The 26,412-nt window shown below is 40.9% G+C and overlaps 1 protein-coding gene across 1 annotated transcript; it reads left to right on the top strand.

Annotated features, from left to right (window-relative positions):
- Nucleotides 1-1,831: 1,831 nt before the first annotated feature.
- Nucleotides 1,832-25,722, top strand: LOC310867434 (uncharacterized protein). The gene is made up of 20 exons (XM_083777525.1): nucleotides 1,832-1,946; nucleotides 5,246-5,481; nucleotides 5,623-5,786; nucleotides 7,840-8,020; nucleotides 8,309-8,512; nucleotides 8,939-9,086; nucleotides 9,549-9,664; nucleotides 10,479-10,626; nucleotides 10,964-11,067; nucleotides 11,144-11,218; nucleotides 13,241-13,435; nucleotides 13,815-13,895; nucleotides 15,876-15,956; nucleotides 16,131-18,042; nucleotides 18,139-18,231; nucleotides 18,335-18,409; nucleotides 21,396-22,187; nucleotides 22,283-22,375; nucleotides 24,192-24,233; nucleotides 24,907-25,722. Exons 2-20 carry the CDS (start codon nucleotides 5,293-5,295, stop codon nucleotides 25,116-25,118), a joined length of 4,905 nt encoding a protein of 1,634 aa, XP_083633651.1. The 5' UTR covers nucleotides 1,832-1,946; nucleotides 5,246-5,292; the 3' UTR covers nucleotides 25,119-25,722.
- The last annotated feature ends 690 nt before the right edge of the window (nucleotides 25,723-26,412 follow it).

Genomic DNA, 26,412 nt, shown 5'->3' with positions numbered 1-26,412 from the left:
GTGTAAACAATAAACACGGTTGCTTTTCTTTGCTTTCTCAACAGAACTTCAACTCATAGTCTAGTAGCCAGAATGTGAACCCGGACATGTTGAGTACACCAACGTTTTATGTTAGAAATGTTTAGTATGGGTCCCCAGCATGTAGAAACTGCCGGATGCTAACTTGCATATGTTGAGCAATTTTCATAATTGGCATAATAAACCATACCATTAACAACCTATAGAAGACAAAATATTCAAAGTTTCATCATGCTCTATCTAGCATGTGATGTGTCAAACTAGGGGGTTTTCATGATGCTGAATCCATTCCAAGCATTAGTTTTGCAAAAAAAACACTCATTGGGCTTAAAACGGTCATGCCCACTTGCAATGTGCTGACATCATCACATTTGTGATGACGGCATTGGCCGTTTTTTAGCCCTAATGTTTGAAATGGATTCAGCATCATGAAAACCCCCTAGTTTGACACATCACATGCTACATAAAGCATGATGAAATTTTGAATATTTTGCCTTCTATAGGTTGTTAATGGTATGGAAATTGCTCAACATATGCAAGTTAGCATCTGGCAGTTTATACATGCTGGGGATCCATACTAAACATTTCTAACATAAAACCTTGGTGTACTCAACATGTCCGGGTTCACAATGGGGCTCTATAGGTTGGCTACTAGACTATCACTGTACGTGCATTGCATTGTGAGACAGGGACTTTTAGGTGACCGTTGTTGGTAATTATTACTTTCCCGTTTATCATTGACTTGCCGCTGGTGATGGGCCAATGAAGCTTTTATGAACCTCTGAACCACTTGAACCAATTGGTTCAAAAATGGTTTAAGCTTTGAAGCTTCAGTGATAGTGACATTATCATATGCTGGCGAAATGCTAGACTGCATTTAATTTAGGCAGCAGAGACAGCAAAACTACAGGACACAGGAAAGAATGAGTAAATAGGCCTATATTATCAGATTAGATTTTTGTTGTGAAATCAGAATGAATGTACAAATAAAGACTTGAAGTTGATCGATTCATTTATGTATTCAACTATTTGGGCAACATGTGAGCTTTATCCTCTAATTCATGGAACTGGATTGAGTGTATGCAAAATGCCTAAACTGTAATTAAACATTGAAATAAAAGAAAAGAAACAAACAAACACACAATGTGTTTTGTATGGAGCAGTGTGATATGTTTGTAGGATGGGGTATCTAATGTATTGCTTATGGCCAATTAATACATTCATGTCAGATTTAATTTAATGAAGCATGCAGGCAAATCGTACAATCATGTCATATAAAACCACATTAAAATGATTCAATAGACTTCTCTTTTTTAATTTACACAAATGTGTTTGTCATAGGGTAAATACTAGGGTAATACTAGGGTAATACTTTGTATTGCACAGATGCACATCGCAATGTTGATTAAACGTATTGATTAAATAACATTTAGTTACAGATGGCACATCTATGTGCCACTGTCGTCTACTGTCTACAATCAATATAATTGCATTGCCAAATCAGCTCCCAGCTAAAGAACTGGTATTTTACACATCCCACATCAACATCATGTGGACATTATGAAGAAAGATGCAACTGAGAAGACATGTATAATGTACCTGGGGTACATTATACAATTTTTTTATTTATTTTTTGGACAGAGGGGTACAGTACCCCTCTGTCCAATGATTAAAATAAAACCTAACTGAAGTTAACTGAACATAGTACAGTAGGTGGCGGTAGTGCAAATGAACTCTCGTTGGCTACTGCTACTCTGCTTTTTCTGCTACAGTAAACGGAAAAGGAAGACGAGTCGACGAGAGCACTGCAGCAGAGGAACCCCCCCAAAGCACTAAGCAGATAAACAATAAACACGGTTGCTTTGCTTACAGATCTTCAACTCACTGTACGTGCATTGTGACGACAGGGGACTTTTTAGGCGACAGTTGTTGGTAATTATTACTTTCTCGTTGGTTTACCGTATCTTAAAAAGCCCAAACCACACCAATGGGTCGCCATGCAACTCCTCGCAAGTCGCAACCGTTTGAGACGACATACAGTCTTGAACTGTTTGGAATGTAAGGAGTTGCCTTCTAATTGAACCAGTTGAATCAATTCAATTCAAAGGGCTTTATAAGGGAATCACTTATTGTGTCTGTTGACGTGTAACCTCGCATCACCAGGCTTTCCACCGCCTCGGAGGAAAGCCTGGTCTCTGTTTCAAAAGTCCGTATGATCCGGGCTGGGGCAGGATGATGTGGTTACGTCATGTTGTAGTATTGTTTTGTAGTCAAGAAGCGGAAGCGGAAACTTCCTTTTCCCTCTAAATAAAAGCTCTCGCTTACGAGAGCTTTTATTGAGAGGGAAAAGGAAGTTTCCGCTTCCGCTTCTTCCTGTTTGTAAGCATATCATCCGGCTCCAGCCCGGATCATATACCGAAATGAAATGGTGCCCAGGCTAGTTGACGTGCGCTAAAAACAGCCTCATCCCTAGCCCCTCTCGGGACCCTACGTAAAACTTTTCTGATATTTTGTTGAGTTTTACGTTGGGTCCCTGCTCACTACTGTATTTTCGTATGGAAATTCCTATACGCGGAAGTGGAGATTCTCTCTAAAATAGGACCCGCGGCATGTGACGCCATTATTTTCCTTGAGTTATTCTGAATTCGGTAACTTTAAGTAGCTATACATCCAGCTGCGAATATCTCCTGTGGTGCGGAAGCCGTTAAGTATTTTTAATCTTTGTTTGACCGATTTGGTCGCTTTATTTCTTCTTGTTTGTTTACCGTTTATTGTACCGCCTCCCGGTGTGCGGTTGGCTTGTGCGGCTACGTCCCTGCCTCTGATCTGCTGTGTCATAGCTATAGCGCCACTAGCTAGCCAGATAGGCGGTACAATGAGGTGTCAATAAACAAGGAAGGAAAAGAAGAATCCAAGCTTCCAAATCGGGCAAACATATATTAAAAATACTTAACGGCTTCCGCGCCACAGGAGATATTCGCAGTGGCATGTATGTGTACTTATACTTTACATATTCAGAAAGCCTCACACTGAATAATATCGTCATAGAGCGCGGGGAGAAGCGAAACATGGAGTAAATGTTTTAAACAGGTGGCATGGACGACGTGGAACAGGACCCAATGCACTGGGTCGAACAAATGTCAGAAACTTCAGTAGCATTTGGGTTCTGCTTGGAGGGCTACCTCATCCCGTGACTCCCGTCTCCCGCCTTTGGTGTGTTTTGGGCTTAACATAGAACAGCCTCAAAATGCCCATGAAAGAGCAAAAATAACTTTGGGTCTGACTGTCCGTCCGAGTACGGAAATTGCGTTTGTTGACCACCAAGTGTCACTGTTGCGCAGCCTAACACACACAGTGTTAATGTCAACGAAGTCCACACCCATAAGCCATAACAAAACAAGCGACTAAATTATTTTCGCTCCTATGCCACCAAAATGTGGAACGCCCTACCAACAGTCATTAAGACATGGGAATTGCTAAACCCTTGACTCATTCAAAACTGCTCTCAAAGGGCACCTTTTCCCCTTTTACCTCTGAATTCCTGTTTTAGCTATATAGAAGAGTTTGATTGATATATTATTATTATATATTTAAATATTTGTTAACAGTTTGCAGAATTACAGTACATTTCAAGCACAAACTCAATACAATACTGTTAACTGTGAGTGGACGACCCAATTAAGCATTACACTTGTTTACAAGAGGGTCCACCATGGTCAATTCATCAAAACATGTAGAGACGTACAAATAGACACTTCTATATAGACAAAGGACAGAACGAATTCATCATAAAAGGTAAAAAGGGAAAAGAAACATACAGTGGGGGGAAAGGGGGGGGGGGGGGGGGGGTTGCGATTCAGATTTTACAGGGCCAGTTTCGAATTGCAGCTGCCTGTAGGTGCCCTTTGAGAGCGGTTTTGAAGGAGTCAAGGGATTTGCATGTCTTAATGTCTGGCTTCCTGGGCTTGTAGGCCTACAGTAGAGTACAGTACAATTATTATTTTATTTTATTTTTGTCGAGGGATGACTGTTTTCTGTTTACCTGTAGTTCCAGTGAATAAATGTTATTATATTGTGGCGAAACTAGAAAGATACAGACGGCCGATAATTCTTGCAGGCCTGGCGCCACGGTGGGGCAAAGGGGGTGTTTGCCCCCCTAAATCAACCTCTTTGCCCCCTTAGATCAAATAGTTACAGACAAAACAATGGTACATTTCCAGGCATTCAAGCCAACGAAATCGTGCGCCTCTGCCCTCTATAGATATGCAAATGTAGCGCATTGTCTTCATGTCCAATACCCGCCCCCCGATTGCCCCCTCTGTCATTTCATCCTGGCGCCGGGCCTGAATTCTTGGAAAACATAAGCAAGCACTTTTCTGTTTCCAGACAACCTTTTTTGTCAGCTGGTCTCTGACCAATCTGTATGTATCAACATACATACAACATAGTATGTAGTTGATACAATGTAACCATTGTTTTCTCCTCTGAGATGAGTAAAGCCTGGGAACGAGGCTACAATCTATAACTACACTACACTGTGTCAAACTGTTAATAAATGTCCAATCAATCAAGCAAGCAATGGCACATCTGCACTGGTTTAAATCCAGCCAACCTACTCTTCCATTGAGAAATGTAGATTAGATTAGATTAGATTTATACTAGATTTTACAGGGTACTACAGTAGTACAGTAAGTAAGCCTACTGTACTACCTGAAGATGCAGTGCAATCTCCCCAGGAAGGCAGGTATTTTTTATACTTGGGTGTATTTAGAGGTACAAGTTTGATCACTGGGGTGGCAGTGGATCAGGGGTAGAATGGCCGGTTGAACAGCCGGATGGGAACCGTGAGAAGAACCCAGTTCGATCCCGGGCTCCCCCAGAGTTAGTGTCGAAGTGTCCTTGAGCATGACCTTATGTGCAGGTTGGTACCTTGCATCATGGTTTCCTACATCAGTGTATGAATGTGTATGTGAATGGATGAATGTAATGCACAATCTATGCAAAGTGCTTTGGATAGAAGTGCTATAAATGCACAATTTTCCATCTCCCTCACGGGAGAGCTGGGTTCAAATCTTGGATACGACATGATGAAACTTATGCATTGCAGCTTTAAATGCATATTAGCTTAATAGGTTAAGTTAAAATGTATTACCATTGATTGTTCTATTTATGTTTGTTGTGCAGTTTGTGACTGAGTTCGCTTTCCAAAATTGTCTCTCTTTCTTAGGTCTGCTTAAGCCTTATGATGGATGACGAGTGACGATCAGACTCAGCATGGAAGAGCAATCTGGGAACCCATTGGCAAAACAAAGGAAAAACGGCGCCCTCTTTATTCCTTTGAATTTGCGAGAGTCAACAGTCTGTCTCAAGAGAGTAATGGAAGAGGAGCCCAGCTGTGCTAGAACTACTGCTCGTTCTAGTTCTACAGTAGGCATCAAAGATGAGCCTGACGATACTGCAGAGGTAGTTATAACTTATTAGTTAATATAAACTTATCTCTTCACAAGGAGCTTGATTATATTGTTCCTAACAAATATAATGATGGTACAAGTAATACAACCATGCAGTCCAGGTATGAGTGGTCTAAGTCAGTGTTATTGACAGGACGGCCTGATGAGCAGCAGAAGAATGTCCTGCTCCCACTGCAAGAAACCCCTGGTGGAAGGCCGGACAGTTTACCAGGGAAAACGCTGCCCAGACCTCTTCTGCTCTGCTCCATGTCTTTCTGCAGCTAACTCACCCAAAAAGGAGTGCCACACCTGCTTTAAGTGAGTGCTTAGATAATTATTTTTTAAATGAATGTCAAGTTTGACACATCGGAGCACTTAGACATTCCTTTTTTCCCATTGTCTCCCCTTCTCCATCCCTCCCCCCACAGTTATCGTTGTCATATTTTGTTTTCCATGAAGTAAAAAAAAAAAGCAATCCAAACCAAAAACATGTCTACATGATATCAGTATTATAAACAAGTGTGAGAGAGGAAAAGATACATAAAAAAAGAAATAAGAAGACAGAAGTTATGTAGGTAATAATTTAATTGATATGCTCCTATTTTTAATATCTGGAATCTAGAGTTGCATCACCACGCTTGATGCGTTATTATGGATCCCATCGCAGTTCTAGGAAAGCCCCTCTGTGATTGGCCAGTAGTCGCTGTGATTGACAGTTCTCGTTTTTGCAACTATGCCTAAACCTAACCTCAGTAAAACTATGCCTAACCCTAACCTAACCTCAGTAAAATTATGCCTAAACCTAACCTCAGTCAAAACTATGCCTGCCCGGGAGCCAATCAGACACATGGTAAGGTGGGTCTATCCCAGAACGTTGGTGGGATTCATAATCGTGCACCCTTGACAGCCCAGGCATACAGAAGGTCCTGCATACCACCTGTTTTGAATTTGCACATAATGCACAGCAGGAGGCAGCAGGACGTTGCATTATTGAAAACGACAGAAAGTAACTGTCTATGGTGGATTTTTGTGAAACAAAACCTTTGCAGATGGAAAGGATAATTCAAGCTTTCCATACAGCTGCAATGTTGATGAGTTTAATGTAATTTAATAAAATCAGATAGGAGTTTTCTGTTTGGATGTAGGGGCTGTCAAGGGTTGGTATTGCAACTCTAGATTCCAGATATAAAAAATAGGACCTACAGTCACATTCCCACCTAATACTTCGGTAGACTCAATGTGAATGGGCGGAGAAGTTGGGATTCTTGCATATTTCATCTGCTGCGGTTTGCCTTCACACTGCACTTTATAACCGCAGCAATTGGAAACGCAGCAGGGACCTTATCAATGTGTTCAATTCATATAGCCTACACAGTGAAATCTATGGTGTTAAAATTATACTCATAACGTGCACGTGTCGTGCCACTGCCGTCGGGGACTGGATCTCTCTCTCTCTCTCTCCCCCCTCCGGAGTCCGCACGCACTGTTCCTTTGGGCATAGAGGCACAGCACTGAGCGTGCTGACAGACAAAGTCCCTACTCCCCACACAGTGACAGCACTCCATGTTTACGGCACGCACAGACACGTCAAATATTCTGTAGGCTACACTGTAGTGTTTTTATTTTCCTTAAGCAATTGATTAATGGACTCGTCCTCATTTCGACCAGGGCTTCGGTCTTCTCATTCGACCACGTCTATCCACGGTAACGGGACATCTTTGCGCTGCGTAAAATATCCGTCTCCGTCTCCAACTGTGTTTAGCTCCTCACCCGCCACATTGTTTGCTTCATTTTCTTTATTTGCTGCGGATTGCATTCACACCTGCACCGAATCGTAATCAAGTGCCATTGGAAGCGAAGCGAAAACCTCATTTTTGGTCAGAGTAGAATGTGGTTCTTTGATGCGCATTAGGATTCGAATAAGGCTTCACACCTGCCAAACGAAGCACACTTTCCGACAATGTGCAGCAGGATTCATTTAATCGCAGTAAAGCTTTCTAGTGTGAAGGTCACCTAAGAGTTGCTTGCGGCTAGGTTTACTGCAGGGTCTTATCAGAGGTTGGTGTCCTGTCCTGCATAGCTGGGAATTGTATACCACATCGTTGACCATTCCCAAATATCCAAATTTGGTAATGGTGTGTGTGTGTGTGTGTGTGTGTGTGTGTGTTTTTGCAGATATGCACAATTGGATTCTGAGATGCGTCAAACATGTTTCTACAAGATCATTGCTAGGTTTTAGTGTTTGTTTAGGTTTTTGTTTGTTTTGGGAATGAAAAACCAACACTGTCATGCTTCTCCGTGCTTAGATTTTCATTGGGATCTTGCCTTTCACTGCTCTCAAATTTGCTCTCCTGATCCCATGTTCTGTCAGGTTGATAGAGCGCCCGCAGGACTTGATCATAGCTCCTGTGGATGATAAAGGCACCACAAAGGCATTCTGCTGCAACACCTGCCTTTCCTCCTTCAACCACAAGAGGACCATCATCAATAAAATAGCCCTACAGCCACAAGCATCACAGCCGCTCTGCAGCGTGTGCAACAGACGCTGCATTGTAAGGGAACACCGTACTAAACAATCATTGCACCATGAGGGAACATTGTACAAAACAGACACTTAATTTAGTGCTTTGTAGGATAACATTGTACATATACGTTTTTTGGGAGCTTTTAAAACGGTGTGCAGACTTCCTTCTTTTTCAGTTTATTTATTTTGTTCGAGTTCTTTTTCAGTTTATTTATTTTGTTCGAGCACCCGTTGAATTTACTGGGATGTGTGTGTACCTCCTGACCACTATTGTATATTATAACACAAACCCACTGTTCCTATCTCTCCTCTGCAGAGCAAACATGAGGTACCTTTCAATGATGGTGTCCACAAGATGTGCAGTGATGACTGCCTTGTACGCTTCCATACAGCTAACAACCTGACGGTGTCTTGCTGTGCGAACTGTGATTCCTACTGCTTGAACAACATGATCACCCTGAACCTGCATGATGACAACAAAACATTCTGCAGTGACGAATGTCTGACCACATTCAAACGGGTACAGAAAACTATTTGATTATGCAAAAATAATTGTGATTATCTCAAATGATTTTTATTAACCCATTTTGACCTGAGATCAGATTCTAAAAATGTCTTCTACATCCTGACAGTTTTCTGAAAAAGCTATGTTTCTATGTCGTCGTTCTTCGACTTTTAAAAAATAGCAGACCTACAAGCTCGTAGCGCGCAAACCAAGCATCTGTCTGAACAGTATGCTATCAAAATGACGTACTTAATGTTTGTGGTAAAGCTAAATTAATCTAAATTTCATAAAACTACAGTTGAAAGTGCACCGAGGCTATACACTAAATAGTGATATGGATGTTGGCACCAGCACTGGTCACAGAGTCATAGTAAATTGATTACATGTACACTTTTCTGCAGGTCCTAATGTCTCCTCTCCTATTTTTTTATTTTTTTTCAGAGAGTCAAGACGTCGAGTGCATGCACCATTTGCAAGACTTACATGCAGACATCAGATATGTTTGATGCTAAGAACGGCAGCAATGTTGCCCTCTTATGTAGCAGGAGCTGTGTGATGGTCTACAAGATCCAGGCAGCCAGTGTGTCAGGTACAGAGGACTCTCCTCTCCTGTGCTTCCCCACTTGCATGCTTATTCACATGCACTATACTATAGTGTCTATGTAACAAGCATTTAATGTAAACATGGCACTAGGTATATAGTATATATGCATAGTTTCATTATATAGCTATTATAGATGATCAACTCTCCATCATTTCAATTCATATTTTGATACATTTTTATTTGGTATTTCTAAAGCCCTAACCACACCAGAGGGTCACCATGCAACTCCTTGTAACATGCAACTACTTGCAACCATTATTCCCAATGGCAGTTGCAAGGTGTTGCAGCTGGTGTGGTTTGGGCCTTAGAATGTTTGCTACCTGTCAACATTCCACAACTGTCAATTAATTGGGAAATGATGGAATTGCTGATCTTTTACTCCCTGTTTTGATCAAAAAAGGTGCATGCACATTCATGTCTAAACCTACTAATGTTGTCTCTATACAGATGTCCCATTTCCATGTGACAACTGTGGTAATACCACATTACCAGCCTACCACGTGGCCCTGTCTAATGAAGCTATCAAAAACTTTTGCTCTCTACCCTGTGCCATGACTTTCCAGGTAACTTTAAATAAAAACTAATCTATGAACACATTTCATAACATAAACGTATATTTACGTTCTATCAAATCCCACGCTTGTGTGCCGTAGTCGTAAATATAAGTTTAACGCTTTATATCTATATGAAACGGCCTTGCTAAAAATCTACTTTTAGCTCTGAGCCGGTGGCCTTGCTCAGCCCCGCCCGACCTGTGGTGTGCTCGCACAGCATTTACTTCTGTTTTAACGGACAACTTTAAAGGCTTTTTTCTCTGAAACTAGGGTAGTGTCCGTGGTGATGATCAGATCTGCGAGGTTCAGGGCTCATTTCTGATTTTACACTGCATCGGGATTACAATATTAACGTTTCTGGAGAAAGATAGCTATCGTGAGCGAACGCCAGCATTATCAATTTTGCTTCATGCTTTTTAGCTAGCGAAAACAAAGGTGTGTCATAGGGCTCCCTGCATCCGCCCAGCAAAGTGTTAAGTCATAGTACTTGAAGGAGTAGTTTGTTTTTGTAGCATTACTTAATTTCTATATACTGTAGTCTATATTTATTATTTTTTGTTTATTTCCTCTCCATATGACTTGGTTATAGAACATTTATATTACACAGAAAAGTCTTATTTCTTGTTCTATTATTCTATTTCTTGTTCTATTATAAATAAGGTAATTGGTACACAATTGTGGCTACATAGCTGTATAAATGTTATGATTTTTCTTTGTCACTGTAGCACTAGCACATAGTTGCACTGAGTGCTACTCTTGGTTATTGCACCCTCTGCAATACCTCTCAGGACCCCTGTCTTACTGTATGTTCTCTGTATTTTAGACCAACAGTCAGAAAGCTGTAGCAACGAACACCCCTACCTCCTCCTCCTGCAAGATTATGAGGAACAAAGCCCTCCTCTGTAAACCAATGGTTCAGGATGTAGGGGTCTCCTGTACAACACAGGTTGTCAACAATGAGGCACAGACAGGTAACACGCACGCACGCACGCACACCACACCACACCACACCACACCACACCACACCACACCACACCACACCACACCACACCACACCACACCACACCACAGACACACCACACAAGACACAGACACACAACACCAATCAATCGTTTTTTGAGTCCACATATTATCAACATATCACAGTCAGGAACATATCACAGTCAGGAACACCATTTGGTGTCCTCTTGACTGAATGTTACAGTGAAACAGTTACATGACCCCACCCTCTCACCAGCAAATGTTTATTTGGAAGTGTTATTATGTTAACAGCCCTATTTCTGTCTGTTCGCATGTTTTCACCCTCAGATGACAACTTCCCCAAGGTGATATATGTGCCTGTCCCAGTGCCTGTGTTTATACCAGTGCCTGGGGATCTATTCTTCTCAAAGCCTTTCAGTCTTCCTGTACAGGTACGTGTGCATGCATTACCCTTTTGTCCCTTCATCTACCTCACATTCATACATTTACAGGAAAATACATTTACAGGAAATCCCTGAAGAATCAAGATTGCCAAAAATGGACAATGGCCCTACTGCGTCATCCAGAGCAGGGCATGATCAGGTACAGTAGGTTTGAATGCATTTCCTTTCCATGTTCTAATGTCTAGTCACGTACATATAATCTCAAATATTTGGCATCTGAGTGGTGCAAATTCCTCGATTCCTCCACAGCATCTCCAGCTTGGCTGGGCGCTCCAACAAACACGGGTGTGAGGGCGATCACTGACACTGTACTAGTGACTCCTACGTGTCTCTTCAGTAGGGAGCAGAACTGAGAGGCATCTGCTTGCATTATGCCGTCCCAGTGAAATTCCTCACTGGCAGTGGCAGGCGATGTCAAGTGTATTGACAGAGACACATGGTTGTCTGCTCTACAACACCCTACCATAGACCAAACAATAGTGACAGGGACTACATGCAAGTAAGAATTGTCATGCCGTTAGGCTATTAAATGGTCAATGCATTTTAGAAGGACACTCAAGACTATTCCCCTTGCAAACCATGGATGTTATTAGGTGCTTGGGGTTGGGCATGCATGACAACACCTGTTTTTTATTAGAACAATAATGGCCAGCCCAGAACACACACACTTCCATTTTTCATCCTCTGAAAGCATTGTACTGTGTGCTGACATTGACTGAGTGTGTGCTTGTTCTTTCACAACAGAACATGATCTGACACTGCGAATAGTCTTTAAAAGTTGAAACAGTTGCTATACTGCTCAACATGTGCAAGCATGCTAATTTAACTTAATAAACAGAAAATACATTTTCGGATATGTTGCCAACTTTATCCAATCAGGAGAGATTACCAGCTTCAAATGTCTTCCTGTTCCAATTTTGTCCATTCATTTCTTTGTGTCGTCACTTCCAATTTCACTTTTTACGGAGCTATGCATGTCCCTGGCTGGCTGGGTCCGTCTGTCCAAGCACAAAAATAGTGTTTGGTTGGTTTTCACCACCAAGTGTCACTGTTGCACAGTCTAACACGCACACACACACGCACACGCACACGCACACACACACACACACACACACACACACACACACACACACACACACACACACACACACACACACACACACACACACACACACACACACACACACACACTCTCTTATAATATATGATTATTTCAGGTGTGACAGTACAGGTACAGTACAGTAGAGGGGACCCCCCCACCGGGGATGTGATTTTTTTTTAAATCATCCTGTTTGAGTTCTCTCTCCTGATTCGATACAATTAGTATGTGGCCCCCAGTCTGTTTACCAAAGAGGTGATAGTCAGGGAGACTTCTGTTACTGAACAAACACTTTATAGAGCTATTTAACACTTATTTGAACAAATATCACTTCATGCGCTTTTATTGTAAAGTGGGCTTCGTGCGTACTAGCAACTCATTTAGTAGAAACACTCATAACATAATGTTGATGTAATGTACATTTTATCCACTTAAAGCTAAATGCTCAAAATATTATTTTGAGCATTTAGCTTTAAAGGAGAATTCCATACTAAAAGGCTTTCTTACCTTTCTTTGTAGTTGTTACGTCCCCATCAAAGAGGTCCAGGTGTTATTTTGTGCAAAAGCTCCTTATTGGCTATTTCCCCTACCATAAGCCCTAAATGAATTGCATTGAATTGAATGGGATGTATGGGGTGTTGTGCTAATTCACTTATTTCCATCGCTCAAAATTATAATTTCTTTGTATGTATCCTCTCTTCATAATGTAAATAATAACCCAAGCGGCACACTTTACTACTTATTTTGATGGAAATAAGCGAATTAGCACAACACCCCATACATCCCATTCAATTCAATGCAATTCATTTAGGGCTTATGGTAGGGGAAATAGCCCATAAGGAGCTTTTGCACAAAATAACACCTGGACCTCTTTGATGGTAACAACTACAAAGAAAGGTAAGAAAGCCTTTTAGTATGGAATTCTCCTTTAAGTGGTTAAAATGCGACTATATCTATATATATATATATATATATATATATATATATATATATAGTGGTGGCATAGAGATGATTTATTACTGTAATTGTAATAAAGTCAAATTTGTCATTTTATTTTTCCAGCGTGATGACACACCAGCTTTCAGCTCTGATGAATCCTTTTCTGGAGACTACATGCCTGACAGTGCTCTACATAGTGATTCTGAAACTCTCGTCAACAAGCAGAAGCTTTCATGTTTGGAAAATACACCAACCGTCTCAAAGTCTTTCGATGACTTGTCGACGGATAATGAGACGATGGACGGTGCTAATGAGAGGGTAGGTTTGACGTTATTTGTCCTCCAAACACTGACTAGATGTTAGAAAAAAGGGGAGATCCGGGCAATCTGAGTTAAAAAATCAGTCTGAACCAGTCTGAACTTAGTGAGTGGTACTGTACTCGTGCTGTGCTGTGCTGTACTCAGTACTGTACTCAGTGATGATTTAGGCCATGTTATCTTGAGCTGTATGCCATAATCATAAAGATTAAAACAAAAAAAGGTTTTAAATACTTCACTGTATACACAATGAATTGAGAATATATTAAAGTTTCACTTTTTGAATATATTACAGAAGAAAATTAACTTTTACAAAATATTCCAATTCATTGAGATGGAGCTGTATAATGACTTGATTCATTTCTTGTTTCCTTTCTCAGGATCCCATGTCCAACCCAACCCCCAGGAGCAAATCCCCACCCCAAAAGAGGCCTAGGGGAAGGCCACCGAAGAGGAATAATGTCAGTACAGATAAATAATATATATCCAATATAAAGGGTGACATTATTTGTACTTACGCTTCAGACTAGCCTGAAAAATAGTTTATTTATTTTTTTGTACTCGTGCTGTGCTGTGCTGTACTCAGTGATGATTTAGGCCATGTTATCTGCCGGTGTTGATCCACTGACAGTGAAAACTTAACAATGGTTTCAACACAGCCATCTTTTTAGAGTACATTGTGCTTCAGTATGTTGACAAGCTTCATGGAGATGCTAATTTTCCTTTCCAGCTCAATTTGGCACCTGCCCACAGAGCCAAAACTGGTGTACTGACCATGGTATTACTGTGTTTTACTGACCAGCCTGACCTGAACCCCACAGAGAATCTAGGTTGTATTGTCAAGAGGAAGGTGTGAGACATGAGACTGAACAATACAAATTAATTTACAGCTGTTATCAAAGCAAACCTGGGCTTCCATAACACCTCAACAGTGCCACAGGCTGATCACCTCCATGCCACACCCCATTGATGAAATAATTTGTTCAAAAGTAGCCCAGACCAAGTATTAACTGCATACATCATCATATACTATAAAATTAAGTCAATGTCTGTCTGTCTGTGTGTCAGAAACACCGCCGTATCTCCTCACCGCCTGCACCAATCGCTCCCACTTTTCACACAGGCATTGACCATAATAATATGGAGGTCTTAACGAAGCCCTTTTTTCGATTTGTCACATTAATGATTAATAATTAATTTATTAGTGAATTAGAAATGCGAAAACGCACCCTGGCGCAGTACCCCCACATGGCCAGTGGCCACAAGTCACAAGTCGGCAAGTATTTGAGTTGTGCAAAGAGAACCAATAGGAACTGAAATTGGAACGATCCAGAGAATAAATTGGAACGATCCTGTCTGTCTGTCTGTCACTGTAACTGCCATAGTTAACTGCCATAGTTTTAGAGACACCTGCATCACAGGCCACCGTTCTCATTGTTCTCACTGGCATGCTTCCTCTAGCTACCGTCGTAACACAACAAACAGTGGCCTATACAATTTGGCGTCGCAACACCACAGTGGCACACAGTACACAGCACAACACACTTTCACTGGCACACACACACACACACACACACACACTCTCACGGAGCCACAGCTTCACACGTTTCCTTCCGTGGCACACAGTACACAGCACAACACACTTTCACCGTGGCTCACACACACACACACACACACACACTCACGGAGCCACAGCTTCACACGTTGCCTTCCGCCAGCCCAGGTAATAAATAATCTTAATTTAATTTAATTTAATTTAATAATAAAAACACACGCAACGCACATGTGTGTGTAGAGAATGAGATACATCATAGTTAACGGGTAATGAATGGGGGGACTTCCCCCATGTCCACCAAATGAACTCATTTACACTCTCACAGTTCAATTAACATTGCTTTTACAATAGTAATGGGGGTCTCATGTAACTCAGAGACAGCGTATACAATTGACCCTTTTACACTCTCACATTTAACAGACATACAAATGCCATTCAATGGGGGGCTCCACGGGCATCTTCACCTTTCAAATGTCTCCACGTATATTTGTTACATCTCTGTGTGTGTGTGTTCCCTACCATGCATTTATACAAATACTTTCATGTTATAGTGCTGTTTTTATTCACAAAAAAACACAAATATATTATACAAGTTAAAATGAAGAGCAATTAAATATATTTATGGGGGGCAATAGTCCATACAACGTGTAAGGACTAGTTAATATAATTTTCAAGACATTTCTCGTTTTTGATTTTCATGAGCTGTACGCCATAATCATAAAGATTAAAACAAAAAAAGGTTTTAAATACTTTATGCACAATGAATTGAGAATATATGAAAGTTTCACTTTTTGAATTATATTACAGAAGAAAATGAACAAAATATTCTAATTCATTGAGATGGAGCTGTATAATGACTTGAGTCATTTCTTGTTTCCTTTCTCAGGATCCCATGTCCAACTCACCCCCCAGGAGCAAATCCACGCCCCAAAAGAGGCCTAGGGGAAGGCCACCGAAGAGGAATAATGTCAGTACAATTATTATTATAGTGACATTATTTGTTCTTACGCTTTACTATTTTTTTTTTTTTTACTGTGGGAGTTGTGCAAAAATAGATATATCATTATCTATCAAAGCTATAATTTTCATTTTCTGTTCTTGGATGTGTGTGATACATTTGTTGTCTTGTTCATATTTCCAGCCAGAGGACACAACTGCTTCCATCTCTGAAGAATCCTGCTCTGAAGAGTCAGAGTTTATACCTGACGGTGAACCAGAACCATGCAATGATTCTGACAGCAGCAGTAGTTTACCTGCTATTAACAAGCAGAGGCGTCCCCGTTTGAGAAAGTCGACTATTAACAAGCGGCTTCCTTCTATGAGGAAAGAAGTCACTGAGTCTGTTGAGAATATATTGACAGAGAAGAACATTGTGCCACAAGAACAAGAGACTTACACCAACAAAAACTACTGTTATGTTTGTGGGAAAGCACAATGTAAACTTGCTCGCCACCTCGAAAAGATTCATAAAAAGACAGAGCCAGAAATCGCTAAAGCGTTCTCATTCCGTAAGAATTCGAAGGAAAGGAGGAAGTTAATTGAGATTTTACGAAACAGAGGAAATCACAAACACAATCAAGAGGTTTGGCAGAAGAAAAGTGGAATGCTAAAGGTGAGAAGAAAACGCAAATGCAATGGAAAACCCCAGAAACCCCATGTGAACTGTCCATATTGTAAAGGCATTTATTTCCGCCGTACGCTGTGGAAGCATATGCGTAACTGCATTTATAAGACTGACGACGAAGTCACTAAGACTGGTCGTAATAGTGCTCTAGGTTTTGCCGCTATTGCTCAATCAACATTGAGCAGCCAATATTCCCCTGAGACGCTGAAGCTCCTTGGATCAATGAGACAAGATGAGGTTGCAGTTGCTATTCAAAATGATGTCGATATATTAGAACTGGCTCAGGCCCTCTGTGCCAAGCATGCTAATGATCCCAACAAAACTGTCCCACAGTCCATCAGGGCAATACTCAGAGCATTGGGTAGACTTGCGTTAACCATGAAGAAGAAGGAATCATTATTTTCCATCAAGGATGCTGTAAAACCTAACGGTGTTGACAAACTTATTGAGGCTATGAAAGAGGTTTCAGGTTTCAATGAACAGAGCCAGTCTTATCAGAAACCAAGTCTTGCATTCCAATTGGAGCGCGGACTTATGAAGATAAGTGACATTATCCTCAGTAGGAACAAAGCAGCTGATGATGAGCAGGCAGTAGAGGAGGTAGAGACATTTCAGAAGGTTTTCTCGTCCAAATGGGCAGAACATGCTCCCCAACAAGATACTCTTCCTACTCAGGTCATCAAACCATTGACTATTCCATTCACACACGATGTACAGCTTCTGTACAAGTACCTACAAAAGAAAGCAGCCGAGGCGATTGAAAACCTGAAGAAAGAGGACTCCCCAAATACATACGCTATACTCGCAAAAGTGACACTCGCACAAATAAGCATCGTCAACAAATTGCATACAAGTGAAATTTCTAAAATGACTATCGAGTCTTTCATGGGAAGGGACCAGGCTGATGACCACACGGACACAGCTTGTTTGTTGTCAGAGTTAAAGCAAAAGCTGTGCACACACTTCAGCAAGGTAGTCATAACATGCAGATTTGGCAGAAAGGTTACTGCTTTGTTAACCCCTGATGCTTGCAGTGCAGTGATGCTGCTTTTAAAGAAAAGAATTGCATGTGATATTTTTGAGAGTAACCCCTTTGTATTTGCTAGGCCAAGAGGTGATGAACCGTACAGAGGACAGGATAGTATTAGGTTTTATGCAAGTGAGTGTGGTGCGCAGAGACCAGAGTTACTCAGGTCAAGATACTTTCGAAAGCACGTTGGAACACTTTTTGACATTCTCAACTTCCAAAATAACGAGCTTCGTCACCTTGGCACCTATTTTGAATGTGACATCCGAGCCGACAGAGACTTCTATCAGCTGCCAGAAGCAGTTTTAGAAATGGCAAAACTCTCAAAACTAGTACAAGCAATGGAACTAGGACATCTTGGGGAATTCAAAGGAAAATCTCTAGATGAGATTGAAATTGATGGTATGTGAGCAATTTAATGTATTTATGATTGTCTAAACATACTGTGTGCACTGCTGTGAGAGCACCATGTATTTGTTACTTTGCTTTTCTCTCAAGATGAAATAGAACCAGATATGGCTCGGAACATTGCAGACAATAGTGGTGATGAGGGAGAGGATGAAGAATCGGATCATCCCCTTCAGCTAAAGGGTATGCAATGAACATCAATTTTTTTCAATAATTGATAGAACAAGTGTCAACCACACTTGCGGGCGGTGGAAAGGTGTTACTTTTAACCCAATGTTACCCGTAGGAAAAAGAACAAGGACGGACCCGACACAAGCTGAGCCAACCGCTTCCCCACAGGAGGAGCCCAGCACTTCCACAGGTATACACAATTACACACCCACACACTCACACACAGTTTTAATCAATCGTTGGAATTGCACTTGGAGACACTTTGACCATGTATGATTGGAACTTTCTTTTCTACATTATCCACTTGAACCTTTGCTATTCTGGAAGGAACATCCGCCGACAATGGCAAATCGACATGCTTTTTTTTAATATAATTTTTATCCCACGATTTTGCAACCCAGTTTTTTCACCCAGTGCCAATTATCTAATGTAATCCTGGGCGCTACACTTCCTCTGCCTATTGGCTATTTTCAGGAACAAGATTTGGTGTAGAGGCGAAAAAGAGCTGACCCAAGTACAGAGCCAAAGGCGAAGTTTACCACATATCGAGAGTTTAAGTGGTTAAATGTCTGAAATTACACATTACCATGAATCCAACATATTAATAGTAAAAATAATGTGTTAACAAAAGAAAAAACAAACAAAATGATGGTGATGGTGCTGTCAAACAAGTCTGTGAAATCTATGAAAGTTTAATATCCAACAATATTTATACACAATATGGCCCTCATTTATCAAAGCGGCGTACGCCAAAATATGGGTGCACGCCGTAATTACCGCAATTTTCGGCATTTATCATTTCCGCAAAACCTTGAACTTGAACATGAGCCAGGACAAAAATCACGTCAGGTCGGGAGCTGTCGTAGGCTGTTTTCTGTCGTAGAAAAGCGGAGCAGCTGACAGGCTGTCACAGGCATCTAAACATATGTATTAACTCCTAAAATGTTAATATAAAACTGTAATATGTATGTAAAAAACAAAGAGAGAGATTTCCAACTAAAACTTACATACAAGCAATTTAAATCAATATAACATGTTTACAATGTACAAGTTTATGCTTAATCAAACAGTGAACACTTTACTGGCCTTGTTATATGCAAGCGCACTTAAGCTAGTAGGCTATAGTAGTAGGCTGCTAGGCTATATTTTCCAGCCTCACTGTGGAGACATATATACCATTGTAGATATAAATTTAAATAAACACTATGGTTTCGGTGTCAAAAAAGATGACAAAATAATATAACCTTGATCCACAACAGTAATGGGTCTGCCTTGTCCGTTTTTATACTCTAACTTGTCCATTCTACCGCGGGCCGTCAGAATTATGCTTCCATTGTAGCCTTGCAGTGCGTTGACTGTCGGCGATATCAAATAATTAAACACACGCTGTATGGTTTCTTTGATTTGGGTGTCAGCTGACAAAATAACATAACCTTCAGCAACATTCCCAAACATGTATGCTCTGCTCTCTACCTGTCCTCAAACGAGCATGACAGTGTAATCAAAATAATAATGGTCAGATCGCATACAGACAGATTATTTATTTACTGCGGAGAGAACACATGTTTGACTGGTCACTCGTCTCTCTCGTGGTGTTCCCCCCCCCCCCCCTCCCTGGTTCCGTAAGGATCTGTCCACATGTCTTCTCGTCAAGTAAGATGTAGACACCCAAACATTTTCGCGAATAATAATACCACCATCGATCCAGAGTAGAAGAGTTGTGACAAGTCAAAGATAGTAGAGAGATGGAAGATGGTATACTGCAGTGACTACAGACTGGCAGCCAAGTAGCCTAGCATCCTACTAGCCTACATGTAGGCAGAAAGATGGCATCCAAATAAGCCAAAATCCTACCGAACGCATCACTATTATTCCCCCTATAGAGCGTCGCAGTCCCGCCCCCTACCAGGGCCCAGGAAATGATTCTCCGTTCATTTTCCTCATGGACATTTCAAAAAGTATTTATTTAAAGACGTTTACACCGCGGACAAAGCCAACTCTTGTCGTGACAAATCATGACAACAAACACAGTTTTTTGGGCCGCACAAATAATTATAAAGAAGAAAAAAACGTCTGGTTACAACACTTTTTTGTTGTTTTTCTTCTTTGTAATTATTTGTTTGGTCCAAAATATTGTGAGTTGTCACGACTCGAGTTGGCTTTGTCCGTGGCGTAACCGTCTTTAAATAAATACCATTTGAAATGTCTATGGGAAAAATGCATTGGGAATCATTTCCTGGGCCTGGCGTCGTCATGAAAGGGGGTGGGACTGCGACGCTCTATAGGCCTATAGGTGTAAGGGGCTTAATCATTCACCCATTTAAATAAGTGCTTTAACAGTCATTCAGATAAACGGCAGATCTGGTCATCTGGGTCAGGGTGAAACAGCGACACCAGCACATACCAGCCTTCATCCATATGTTCATGATTCACTCCATAAACGTTGATTATGGAGGCGGGCAGCAAGGCAAGTGGGGTGAACTTTTTTATTGGCTTTTTCCATCATGTAACTATGGTTTACATACTTGTTTGGTCGTATTGCAGTTGTTCATGTCCCAAAAACGAGGGCGAGGCTTGATTTTATAGGGCGTGCCAGATTGATTTCAGCCGTCACATTTATTACTGCTAGGAATTAAATTAAGGTAGGATCAGCTGTTTTGGAGCACTTCATAAATGTCATGCCGACGTGAGTGTACTCCAAAACCTAGGCTCGAATTTGGGGCAGATTTTACACTCCATTGATAAATGAGGGCCTATGTGTAGCAGGGGTTCCTGCTTCATCCGACTCAGCTAATGAGTTCTTGGCTTGAAAAATATTGAAGACCCCTGATGTAGACCCTGTCCCTGCCCCCAACTCATCTGCCAAATTGGAGGCCACGCTGTGACAAAATAGAAAATGCCAGTGATTACAAAGTGCTCTTATCGCCCCTGAAATGAAATGCTAGAGAGCAATTACTAACCTGAGGAGCGCTTATTCCAATGCCATGTATTTTTCATAGCGTCTAAACTAAAGCAGTGGTTTTCAAAGTTCTTAATGTGAAGGATCCCCAAATTGATACTGTATGTATTGGAAAAATATTCCAACCTTTCTTTAAAATAGCCAATTTACAAGCTCACACATAAAGCACATGGTCAAATAAAGGAGTTATTTTTCTTCTTCTTCTGCCTTTTTCTAGCACTGGATGCTCCCGAAGTTGTTCTTTCTACTCAGCTCAACAAACGACCACTGACCGTTCCATTCACACATGATGTACAGCTTCTGTACCAGTACCTACAAAAGAAAGCAGCGGATGCGCTTGAAAGTCTGAAGAGAGAAGACTCCCAACAGACATACTCAGAACTTGCTAAAGTGACACTCGCACAAATAATGATCTTCAACAAATTGCATACAAGTGAAGTTTCTGAAATGACCATCAAGAATTTCATGGAAAGGACCTGGGCTGATACAGACACAGCTTTTGTCCTGTCAGAGTTTGAGCAAAAGCTGTGCACACACTTCAGCAGGATAGTCATTACTTGCAAAAGTGGCAGCAAAGTTGCCGTTTTGTTAAACCCTGACATTGACACTGCAGTGATGCTGCTTGTAAAGAAAAGAGTTACATGTGGTGTTTCTGTGAGCAACCAGTTATTATTTCTTCCACCAATGGGCCATGGCAGCCGCTGCTACAATGGACAGAACTGTATTAAGACATTTGCAAGAGAGTGCAGTGCACTCAGTCCAGAGTGTCTCAGGTCTAGATACTTTCGTAAGCACGTTGGAACACTTTTTCACATTCTCAACCTCAAAAACTACGAGCTTTGCAAACTTGCCACTTTATTGGGCTGTTATATCCGACCTGACAGAGACTTCTATCGGCTGCCAGAAGCAGCTTTAGAAATGTCAAAAATCTCAAAGCTAGTACAAGAAATGGAGGAAGGTCATCTTTGGAATTTCCAAGGAAAATCACTGGAAGAGCTTGAAATTGATGGTATGCGAGAAAGTTAATGAATTATCTATTCTAAACGTATTGTGTGCATGTTTGCGATAGACACAGTAACATACGTGTGTGATTTTTCTTTCAAGATGAAATCCAACCGGATCTGGCTTGGGACACTGCAAACAATTGTGATGACGAGGGAGAGGATGAAGAATCAGTTCATCCTGTTCAAATAAAGGGTATGCAGTGAGCACAATATTGTAGCATGTTGTAGAAATCTTAATTAAACGAGTGATATCAGCAACAACAAGATAATTTCTGTTTCCCCTTCTTCCGGCTGCTTTCGGCTAGCCTCCCGTAGCCAGACTAATACCTAAATCTGCCTGAGGCAGTCTGGCTACGCATGGCTAGGTTCCGGCACCCTAGCCTGGCCCAGCCTGTGCGGTTTCTGGTCTAGAGGGGCGGGTGCCAGGCAGCGAGTACAAGGCAGGATCCTATTGGTGCTGGTGTGTCCACGGCGATAGATCCCATTGGTTCACCTATCAGTGTGCCCGCCCCCCTCCTCCCTTCCCCAGTAGAAAACCAATAGCACAGCAGAGAACACAGACGTAACCAAATTTGGAGCGATGCGCTGTTATTGGTTAGCGAAATAGAAGGCAGTGGGCTTCCTATGCCAGATCTTCAATGTGTTTCCCCAGACTTTCATTTTTGAGCCAAAATTCCGAATGCGAACGGAATTAAAAGCCTGTGTACCAAGGCTACCGGCGGTCCGGCACCCTTTCTCAGACCACACCCCATCTTCCAACTCTGCCTTTTGTTGCGAATGCAATGAGCACTAACTATGAGACCCTGCAGATCATGTCTGTCTGTCTGTCTGTCAACCACACACACACACACACACACTTATTGCAATTTACGAGCTGCGTTCGCTTCCCGCGTTTGCGCGTCTTACTTGTAATCTCAGCCATAAATACACTGGTAAAGTTTTGTGACAAAACCTGTCCACAGACATACCACACAAAACAGTCTCACAAAAACATTACCAGCCAAGCTTTCACCCCTTGTAATAAATGGCATAGACCAGTGTTTCCCAAACGGTGGGACAGGATCCATTTTTGGGTTGCAAGTATTATTTATTTCCCACAAATCTTAATTTTGTAACAAAAATCAATGACGTAATGGGGGACAATATGATATAAGTTTTCCCTTCATTGTCAATGGCGTTTTTAAAACAAACATTGAACTAAAAACAAACATTAAACCTGTATATAGGAGGGGCTAGCGCCCCTCAAAAACAGTTCTTGCAGCTTTAATATTTTTTTAGTCATAAATTGTTCTACTTCTTGGCTTCAATCTCAAATACAATGAAAGGAATTTCATTGGAATTACTACATTTTGATTCATGTATATGAAGTTTAGCTACAATAATTGTCTAATTATGTACACCTTATGAGGGGTGCTAGCCCCTCCTATGCCCAGCTTTCCGTGTTTGTGTAAACAAACATTGAAGACAAAAGTGAGGACAGAAAAGTGAAGACGCAAATTGTGATTGGCCAGAATTACATTTGTGATGATTTGATTGGCTGAGCACGAAATGAGATGTATATGATGATTGTATGACGATAAGAGCGCCCCTCACTTCACACAGGTGTGATTTTGTCTACTATTATCATTGGAGCCTACATAGTAAATACATACATACTTTTTGTCAGTAAAGACAAAAGTCAGAGAAAAGGACTTTGTTTGTTTATATTAGCTAAGTTAGAATCCACTGACAGTGGATCCACTGATCCACTGTCATATCATTGGTAGGCAGGTTTATGAACTGTCCACAGCCCAACAATGCATGAGAAACGGAGTGAGTTGATGAAAATTGTGACAGCTTATAGGAGGACCAATTATATGAAGATACGGTTCATTATGTGAGATCCATGACCTCAGGAGTTTTTTTTTCCACAGGGTAATTCTAATTGAATTGAATTGAATTGAATTGTATCACAGTATCTATCCAAAGACATGTAACTTATAACATCCCTTTTTCTTGTAATGTTCTAGCAAAACGGAGAGTAACACTGGATGAGGTCACCAGCTCCAGAGGTAATGTATCGGAAACAAATACCATAGATTTAGCTTTTACTATTATTTAACAGAGTACTACCATATTTTGCAATTCTGAATCAACAGTTAATGTCTTGACTTATTCACTCCTGACAATTGCCTTGGTTTATTTCAGACATTTATGTCTACAAATAGTTAAAGCTTCAATATGTAACTTTCATGTCCTACCCGGGGACTCAAACCCGGGTCCCCCACACAACGTCCAAAATGTTTACTATTGAGCTATCATGGAGAGCACAGGAAGGCAAATTATTTCCATTTGTCAAGCAGTGGTCGGGGGCATGGTGGCGCAGTCGGTAGTGCTGTTGCCTCACAGCTAGAAGGTCCTGGGTTCTCTCCTCCGCGTCATCAGTGCCCATATCCTAGGTGGGGTTGGGCAAAAGGGCCTTTCTGTGTGGAGTTGCTATCTTTGCCCTCATTTAGCATTCCAGGACCTATTAATTGTGCCAATATTCAAGCCCTCATTAATATGCCAATATGATACAGCCCTAGCATCAACAAAGCCAAAATCGGCATGCCCCCAAAAAACATGCATTTTGCAGATGCATGACAATTTGAAATTCTGATCATTATTATTAATCTGAATTAGTAAGAACTATTTCTAGGGGGAATATTTTAAGCTAAGGTAATTTGTATTTTTGTATTTGTGCAGATGTCAAGCAGAAGAAAACGAAATGGACAGAGAAGGAAGTGAATGCTATTATGAAGCACTTCAAAGTACACATTTCCAAGGGTAAACTTGCATCAGTAACTGAGAGCAGACAGTGTAGAGATGCTGAATATGCTATTCTGAAAGGTAGAACTGTGCAAAATATAAGAGATTTTGTGAGGAACAGGGGCATTATGCTCAAAAGGTCAAAGTGAGGTTTATGGATGGATCTGTTTCAAATACCAGCCTTTTTGTTAAAATCATACATGGTTATTGGTTATGTTAGGAAGGAGTTGCATTCCTACACCGGTCTAACAAAATATATATATTTGAGAAGAAGAGGAATACCACTGTACCTGAGCCGAATCAAGGCAGGATCGGTGCGTCACAGGAGCGGGACACAACAGTGGAGAAGGAGACACTGGAGCAGCTCAGACTTTTATTAGTAAAGGTGCTAGGACAGTTATGTGATGTAAAAATGTAATTATCAGGATATTGTTCAACCTCAACTTAACCCTAACATGGGGTGTGACGTGAAGTGTTGCATAAAAATAGATGTGCCATTTTCTGTGTGCTATACACATATGACATCAAGCAGTGGGGGTTATTGGGATTGAGTTGTACAGGTTTGGGAGGTAAGAATAACACTTCACAATTTGAAGTAATGTACATTGAACATTTTAGTTATATCATGTCACAGGTTTACTGTATGCATCTTGAAAAAGAAAACAAGGTTGTGATTTTGTAAATCCAAATTATTTTATATGGATCTGTGAAATTTTCTATTTGAATCTGTCTTGTTTTGTGAATTAAAATGTTATGGGCAATTTATGTCTTTTAATCTTTAATATGCTTCAGGCCTGCTATTAATGAGACTGGAGATTTCAGGTGTGGAGGTTTTGCTACATACTTCCCTATGTAGCAGTAGTGTGCCTAGATCCTGGCTAGTTGGCTTAGCCCTGACCGTTATTTGGCCATAAATGGCCAACTAGTGCGTAAGCAGAGCGCGCAAGTCCTTTCGACCGCTGTAAACTGTCAAATCTCAGTATCTCTGTGAAGGAACGTTTGAAATGTATAATTTTTAGATGTAACTATTTGCTACCTACCTACTTTATGCATATAGGCTACTGTAAACACCTAGTATTATTAAGTATGATTCAAGTTTCTATCTATATAAGTTTGGGTGAAGAGCTAGTCATACATATACACACCACGTACTCTGGTCCCAGCAGATCAGGCACAACTTGCTATTTTATTTTTACTGATTATGTATATAGTATACGTATGACTAGCTCTAAATGATGATCAAGAGATATGGTCATTTGTGGTCGTTTGGTCCCAGCAAAGCAGGCATATACTATATGGGCATATAGTATATATATAGTATATAGGCATATACTATATACGTATACATATATACTATATAGAGTGTGTAGTTGTAAGTTGATTAGCATATACTGTGGTTACTTTGCGCCAAAAACCGTGACAGCTGTCCCGCCATTTGATGTT

The sequence above is a fragment of the Protomyctophum parallelum genome (genome assembly GCF_964188405.1).
Source record: "Protomyctophum parallelum genome assembly, chromosome: 1".
NCBI lineage: Eukaryota > Metazoa > Chordata > Actinopteri > Myctophiformes > Myctophidae > Protomyctophum > Protomyctophum parallelum.
The sequence above is the reverse complement of the archived record's forward strand: the minus strand, read 5'-3'. Positions and strand labels throughout refer to the sequence as shown.